Below are 8446 nucleotides of genomic sequence, written 5' to 3' on the forward strand. Positions count from 1 at the left end.
GGTACCTTGGATGTGGGATTAGTTTATGGTGGAGCCACTTGTTATGTCAGTGGATATGTAGATTCAGATTATGCAGGTGATCTAGATAGACGATGATCGACTACTGGTTATGTGTTTATAATGCATGGTGCACCGGTTAGTTGGAGGTCTATACTATAGGCTACAGTTGCTCTATCTACTACTGAGGCAGAGTATATGGCAGTGGCAGAGGTAGTGAATGAGGCATTATGGCTTCGAGGTCTTTTGGATGATATGGGTATTGAGCAGAACAGTGTTGTTTTGCATTGTGATAGTCAGGGTGCTATTCATTTGGTGAAAAACCAGGTTCATCATGCTTAGACCAAGCATATTGATGTCCGTTATCACTTTATACGGGATGTCGTTGAGGATGGTGATGTAGCACTTGAGAAAGTGGACACCCATGACAATCCTACTGATATGCTGACTAAGATTGTCACCGGAGTTAAGTTCCAACACTGTTTGGACTTGTTCCAAATCCTACATGCATGATAGAGCCCTTTGTGGGCATGGCCCTTAGGGGCGGATGGACTGCGAGTTTCTAGATGGATGTGTTCTTGCTGGATGTGTTATGCTTGGTTTTATGTGTTAAAACCTCACCGAGGTGGAGAAATGTAGAGAAAAACGATGTTTTCTCATTCTGGTGTGAAGGGCGCGACCCGCGCTCCATTTACACCTAGGCAAGGTGCGACCCACGCTCATGCTTTGGCGACCTCTAGTGATTTAAGCGCAACCCGCGCTCAACTTTGCCTGGTCGAGGGCGCGACCCGCGCTCCACCTTATTTCAGCACGAATTTGCCCTTTTTCGGAAGTTTTCTGAAATGGTATAAATATAGGTTTTTTCTGTAGAAACCTAACTTTTCCAAAATCAAGAAAGAGAGAGATTATAAGAGAGCAATTCTTTGTGAGTTGAGTGTTCATTCTTTGTGAATGAATTGAGAGGCTTGTAATCTGTTACTCCAGACATCTAGTAAAGTTTGGAACTCGCAGTGTGGAAGTAGGCAAATTGTCGAACCACGATATATCTCGTCTTGTGGTTTGTTCTTCTTTTACATTAATTGTTTTACTTTATATACTTGTTATTTGATATTGAGAAGTGTTGGGATATTGCTTGGAGGGTGTTGAAGTCTTGTTTATTGAGAATGATCGATCCTTGTGTTGGATTGATCCGTTTGTTGTAGGTAACGTCGTTTTTTGCAATTATTTATTCACAACATCCTTCAATAAAACTATATATCTGTATTCTCTTTCATTTAGTTTCTGCATGTCTGCAATTTCAAAACCTAGAACTTTCTATATCATCTGATGGTATGAACAAATTGTTTTCTTATATGCCATTTTGGTGTTTGTCCATATTTCTGGGAGGAAGTCCTTGGTACTGTGTTAAATTCTTGAATGGAGGTTGTCCAGAAGAAAGGGAAAGAGCAGAGTTGCCTTGCTCTCCACATTCACCAGTCACCACACCTCATAAGATGACGAGATAGCTAGTGAATGGGATCACACACACACATAGGGATTAAGTGAACGACTAAAATAATGACACAGCCGGCGGTAAGCCACAACCAAGGCCCGTCTTGCTCACAAAAGATTGCAAGTACAAAATGCGAAAAAATTCATGGCTGCGAAAACTTCACCCATCTCTGCGATTCTGCTGTCCCTCTAGATGTGTTTTTGCAGCATAGCACTTCGTAGAAACATAAGAAATTATGGAACGCATTGAAATAAAACTATGTTATTTATCCTTTCTTTTTTCTTGTAACAAATTCTAATTACTATAGGCATAATAACCGACCGAGAAATTATAGCCTATAGGTCCTACATAAAATGAATTGTCACTGCATACAACAGAGTTCATGATCTAACAAAATTATTTAATTCTCATTAAGATAGATTGAAAAATTGGCCTTTTACAAACTGCACACAAATCCTGTCCTATTTCTTGCTTGACTTTTTCATTTTTCTTTGTACAAAGAGAAAAAAAAATAATCAAATTTACATATGTTCTCAACCACTCACTGCGTTGCTATTTCTTAGATGTAAACATCATCTCACCAGCTCATTTGATATCAAATACCGGAAAGCAAAGTTGTGAGGCAGCCACTCAAAGCATTTCCTGGACTTCTCATGAAATGGTCGTAGTGTTTTCCTCAGAGTCTCTGGAAGAGATTGCTGGATCATCTCTAGCACACCAGCAGGACACAGACCCGAATCCTTAACAAAATTTTCAACAATCTTTGGCAGAAGGATTTTTTGTTCCTTACGGATACCTAAGGTAGCCCGAATGTATTCTTCTTTTGCAGTTTCCAGCTCTTGAAACACCCTCTTGGGTGTATACATACGAATCTGGGAAAAAGAAGTATGGGGGGTCAGCACGCAGCTAAAAAAGTTTCTGGAGCATTCCATTAGTACAACTGTTTCTTTTGCAAGTACAGGGCAAGATTTACATATGAAGAATATTAGCTCGTTTACATTTACACAGAGAAAAGAAAAGGCCTAACTGTATCCTTACCATACAGAATTTAAATATAAAAAAAAAACATGAATAGGTTCAGAGTGTACCGCAGGATCAGAGTGGCTTCCTGAGCAAAGTGCAAAATGCAAAAGAGGTTCTGGATGCTCAATTGCATAAGATTGCTGATTATCACCGGCTTTGGATTTTGTCCTTGGAGAAAATAATGCTCGAAGCCACTACAAGAAAATGTGAGCTTTGTCAGCCACATTACATATCCACATCTTTTCATTAGTAGAAAAATCAGTAGCTTATGTACTATCCAAAATAACAAGCATGTGTGGAAGGTGAATGAAATCTAAAAGTATATTTAAGGACAACACGCGCTACTATTAGATAAGATACTACTTTTACATAGAAAATGGCATAAACAAATCGATATCATTCTAAGGGATGAAAATTCCACCTTTACTGGACGAGGCATGCGGCATCCTAGAATAGAACTTTCTATTGTGTCTGCACTTATTGTCTGACCACCAACATTGTATGCAGCCTGGTTTATGCAAGGGGATCAAAACATTTTCATATGGTAGATTTTTTGGAAAGGAAACAATAAATCACAGCTAACCTTTAGGATTAATGAGATTCTTTTGACATTATTTTGTGGAACTCCATAAATTAAAAGTGCCTGTAGAACAATCAAGCAGAAGGAGAAAAAAAGGATCACTACTATAATGAAGTGATAAAAAAAGTCACCTACACAAGATTAATATGAGTAATATGATTACATGCATCACCAACGTATTATGTATGTTTATCCAGAAAGCAAGCTTCTCCTTGTGCTTCAATTTTCTAAGATCAACTTTCTCCAACTGACGAACAAGTGACCTGCAAGAAAATAACTACATTGTCACGCCTAACAAAATTACAGCGAAAGTACATAATATTGTCATTTACAGTTTTTTGTGGTTTGGCTGTTTGCCAAGTATACTTCTAGGGGAACGATACTTTTAGGGTAATATCGTTCCCTGCATGGTACCAGAGCAATAAATCCTAAGAGGTTATTATTGGTATGATGAAGTAATGTTTGTGTGATTTGTGTTTGAATTCAAAACTTCTCTGCTTTACAGTCAATTTAGTACCATAAAATGATTTTCCAACACAAAGCAGCTTGGAAACATGCGAGGAAGATGGTTAACAATCAACTGCATCTGTAGGGATCCATAATATCAATTTTAAAGCTGAATATACAGAAAGTGAGAGCTACAGATATGTTCATGGATACGTGTGAAGTACTGACAAAGATACCGGTTTCTGATTCTGGGGATCAGGTGGCATCCATGCCTGAACAGAGCATGTTTGCAACCCCCCCATCATCAGTGTATTCAAACACAGTATACCATTCAGGATCAAACCAACCCGATATAAAATGTAAATGAATTATAAAATCTAACGTATTGATGGAGTTGAGAATGTGTCTGGAATAGCCATAAACTAATATACACACTATAATGCAGGACATGTACCAAATGTCATAAATCACTTCAGGATGAGCTAAGAACTTGGGAACTGCACACTCTCAGTGAAAAGTGAATGCCGGATTTTATTCACCACTAGTACAGTAGTACTACACTCAAGGAAAAAGTTGAGCCAAAGCCTGGAGGCATCTACCATATTGATTGAGTACAGAAAATGATTCCACGTCTTGTTTCCCAATGCTTGATTATCTAAAGAATAATTGATTTCCAAGTTGCGTAACATGCAGAGCAATAACAAGGTGTTAACTACTAAATAAAATTGCTTAAGATGCTGACAGAATACCTATATTTTTGTAACATCTCATCAATAGCATCCAGCCTCTGACTATCTCTACATATCTTGGGAATCTCTGCCATTGTGCTATAAGGTCCACTGAACTCTTTTAGCCCTTCTATATGGAAAGGGTTCTCTAGATATGCATCAAATGAAGAATCCTTTCTCCGACAAGGGCTCCACGAATTATAGTGATCTTGTGGGGAAAACACACTCTCTGATGACAATGATGAACTAGGAGAAGATGAGAGGCCATGATGCAACAGTGGGGGGTCACAAACTCTGCAATATATAGCTGATATGCACTTAATCAGATCTTCAGATATCCTGTTAGGTGCCTCAGGGAGGGTACCCAGATGTTCAGCCAAACTAACGACACTTGAAGTGGCACTTGGCACATACTGTCGATAAGAAATTTAAATTCAAACTAGCAAGTCAGGACGGGCCTACAAATTCTCAGACAGCGCATAGACAGATATGAGATTAAGAAAGAAGATTTAATCACCTCCTGATAAGATAAAGGTTGGGAGTGGCATGACCATAGGTCTTTAGCTAGATTTTCTACTGGTGGAGAAGTTCGAGTTTTATAAGTTGAGCGATAAGATAATGCAGAATGACTGCGGTGAATCCCAGAATCTAATAGCACCTCCTTCACCACAGCAGCATTCTTTTGCTTCTGGGGATTGGCGCATGAATTTTGAGTCACCATTGGCTGACTAGAATTAATCACTGAATAATCTTTCTTCGGCGTGTAGTCATCTTTGTTTATTTGTCGATGTGTCCCTTTCTGGGGTACTGGAGGTGACCTTACTCTTCTGTCTTTTGTTGGATGAGATACAGAGGAGATTTGCTGATCAAATACATTCCGGTACAGTGAGAGAAGATGTTGTTCCAACTGTACGACTTCCCATTCCAATAATGCAATCTCTTTGATTAGTTCCATGGCAGGCTGAATCCAAAATAAGTGTTATTAGTAAGTCCTATCTACCAATTTAGTGTACAAGAACCCAGAGATACAGATGCTAAGTATCAAGTACAAGGAGAAAACATATTCTAATAACCCAAAAGAGTTTGTTGGACATGAAATTGATCTTTGTAGTGGTAGCAACTAAGCAGAATAATGTCCTACTTGTTCGACCTTATGACAACATCAACTGCTTTATATATAAAAAATGTATTCTTCATTTTATGTTTTGTGGCTGGTAAGTTGTATTCTAGTATTGGGGATTTTGAGCCAAGGTCTCTGGTAACTAAACTAGCTGGCACCTCCACAAAATTATAATTATAAAATTTTACAAAAGGTACGTACAGACAAAATGCATCTAAAGAAACCATCATAGTAACATAGTGAATACAAGGATACAAGTAACTAGGTAAATCTGACATTGTTTAGGTGATAAAACGAGGAAAGAGCTACCTTCGGAGTTAAACTTTCCTTTGACGTATAAAGGGAGGAAGACTTCTTCATTAAGGCCTCTTCAGCAGCCATCCGTACAACAAATTGGTCTTGTAATCTTTTTTCAAGCTGTACAATCTGCATTAAAAGACAATTGGGATGAGGGACGACAAGCAAACAACAAGGGCCTAAAACATAAGGCGTAGACCTCCAGGTTTTTCAGCATGAAGCTTATATGTTTGTGTCTGGTAATGTGTGACTTGGAGAAGTAAATGACTAAAAAATTAGCAAAGGAAGAGAAAATGTTTGGAAAGATAAGTTTTATATCCTTCTCTATTTTCCATAACTGTTTGTCATTTGCAAGGATCATAAAAAAGAAAAAGAGATGCATGAAAACATTTAAACATGAAATAAGATACTATATCCAACCACAAATTAATTTCATAAAGCTAGTAGGTCTTTGGTAAATTAAGACCATTCATACCTTTTGCTCATGTAAAGAGCTATCCTCGGTGCTAGGCAATTGCTTTTTCACCAGTTGATTGCATTCCTTCAGGTCCCCCATATCCTTGTAACCAAATAATTCCAAATCAAACACTTGTGGGAATGCTTAAAAGTTTTAAGGATATGGTATATATAAAGCTACCATGGAACTAGTGTAAAATGCATTAGTGCAGGCTACTGGCAACATCTTATGGTTTTCATGGGCACTTGTAAACAAAGAATCAATAGTAGCATTTGGAATTACTGAAGATTATACGAAAAGATTGAATTCTTACCGACTTAAGACCAGGAGTTTCAGGGGAAATATGCAAATTAAATTCTTGCACTCGCTGATCGGCTTCGCTGAAAATGCACAAATACAAACATGAAGTTCAACATAATTAGCATATGCATTTGGTTTTGGTGCGTAGAGAACACCCAAGTGATTTCTGTTTTACCAAAAACTAGTATCAGGATCTTTTTCATGTGTTTGATTAACACACAAGAAGAAATGAAAGAGGGAAAAGGGTTGCATTAAGTAGTCGTTGAATCGCAATTTGAACATTGCTATAATCTTTTCCAGCTAAATAAACCATCACTTTAAACTAAAAAAGGCACAAAAAATAAAAAAACTTGCAATGGAACAACCATACCTCTTAGAACGCCTGTGCTGTGAAGATACTCTCATTGACTTAAATGGCTTAACATGATCATGCTCGTTCCCCTTGTGCAAGTTAATGCTTAAGGTCTCTTCAAACCCCATTGTGAAAGAAGCTTGAAACTTCTGTAAATTCCATTACAAAATGATAAAAGAGTTGAAAGCAAAAAAAAAAACAGCCTTACATAGTTCATAGTTCATAGTTCGGAGAAAAGACAGAGAGCACTAACTGAGTTGAGTGGTAGAAAAAAGGAGCCAACCCCTACTAATGAAAATGCCAAAAAATGGTTGAATATCTTATGTGTCTCACTGCACACAACCATATGAAACTCTTTTAACCACCAGAAGTGATCATTTGGTTCTGAACATGAGCAGAAGTAATAACTTTTACTTAATAAAGCTTAAAAGAAGGAAACCATTTAATTAGAATCTCTCTTCTTGTTCCTCCATACTTTCTAACCTTTTCTTTGGGAAGTCCTTTTGCATTAAAAGCAGAGAAGGAAATCACTATCAGTTAGTGAAGACCTTTGGTGGAAGAAAGTTATACACAGGTTTACACTCATGCAGAGTTGTTGACTTTAATGTCAATATCAAAATAGTATGTAAACTGACTCTACAATATCATTAAAAGTAGCATAGTAGAGGTAGGAAGAAAAAGGTCGTTACAAACTTACAATCACATTCCCTTCTCTAGACTGAGTTAGGCAGCAGAACAGAAATTGGTGACTGCCCTGTCTTACTAACAGTTACCTATATACCACTTATGCATAGACATTATTCAAGGAGTAAGCTATCATTTAATTTTTTTTCGGTAAAAGAGTAGTCTGTCATGCATTAATGCTCACCTAGTTCAATACATTATTTGATAAAAACCAACTTTTGTATGATTTACCATAAATGTGCCCCTAATCCGATGTTAAATAATAATATTTTACAAGCATAACTACATGCATAATTGTCGACAGGTTAGAGCTAGTCCAGTGCATACCCTTGCTAAAATCATTTCGCACCCAATTGGGCAAAATACGCAACGCAACGCATGTGCAGTATCTGTCTCTCGTCCTTTCAGTGAATCATGTCTTGTTTGTCAACACCTTGGAAAAGGAAGTAATCTGAAATTTAAGCTCTTTCACAAGTACACAACATTATTAATATTGAGGTCAAAGCCTAAAAGTCTCAAACACATGCATTGAACATTTGAACTTGCGTTCATATAGGAGCTTGATCAGAAGTAAGCTGGACAAGTGTACAATGGCTTATTAGGATAATGCTAACTGTTAAATGTGCAGGCTTAAGAAGGTAACACTCATCTAGGAAAAGTACTCACGTCGGTAATTATCATTTAGAAAAATTACTCATGGTAGAAACAAGAGGATATGTGGAAACTAGATGTACATGTACTATATTATTTTTGGATAAAAGAGCTAGGAGGGTATGTGTATGTGTATAATATGAAAGTGCACCCTCAAAAAGGGCTAAAGAAAAAGGGATATAATTATGAAGTATACATTGGATACTTGCATAAAAGAAGTGAGACTTGTGTGGGGTTACTTTAGATTTTGCTGCAATGATCCTTATTCCAATATAAAATTAAAGATGCTCCTTATTGCTCAACGTGTCAAAGGGAGTT

The 8446-nt window shown here is 37.4% G+C and overlaps 1 protein-coding gene across 3 annotated transcripts; it reads right to left on the reverse strand.

The window, feature by feature from the left end:
• Positions 1 to 1868: 1868 nt before the first annotated feature.
• On the reverse strand, positions 1869 to 7408 carry LOC147514502 (uncharacterized). 3 transcript variants are annotated; one of them, XM_086583438.1, is made up of 13 exons: positions 7277 to 7361; positions 7047 to 7125; positions 6812 to 6942; positions 6455 to 6521; positions 6160 to 6243; positions 5697 to 5813; positions 4785 to 5228; positions 4289 to 4680; positions 3256 to 3355; positions 3096 to 3155; positions 2934 to 3020; positions 2578 to 2706; positions 1869 to 2361 (listed from the first exon to the last, which is right to left on the reverse strand). In XM_086583438.1, exons 1-13 carry the CDS (start codon positions 7300 to 7302, stop codon positions 2062 to 2064), a joined length of 2016 nt encoding a protein of 671 aa, XP_086439564.1. In that variant the 5' UTR covers positions 7303 to 7361; the 3' UTR covers positions 1869 to 2061. The 3 variants fall into 3 exon arrangements, with proteins under 3 accessions (XP_086439564.1, XP_086439569.1, XP_086439574.1); XM_086583443.1 differs by having other exon boundaries at positions 7077 to 7125; positions 7277 to 7317; XM_086583448.1 differs by lacking the exon at positions 7047 to 7125 and having other exon boundaries at positions 7277 to 7408.
• Positions 7409 to 8446: the final 1038 nt, after the last annotated feature.

The sequence above is a fragment of the Coptis chinensis genome, chromosome 2 (genome assembly GCF_015680905.1).
Source record: "Coptis chinensis isolate HL-2020 chromosome 2, ASM1568090v1, whole genome shotgun sequence".
NCBI classification, from domain to species: domain Eukaryota; kingdom Viridiplantae; phylum Streptophyta; class Magnoliopsida; order Ranunculales; family Ranunculaceae; genus Coptis; species Coptis chinensis.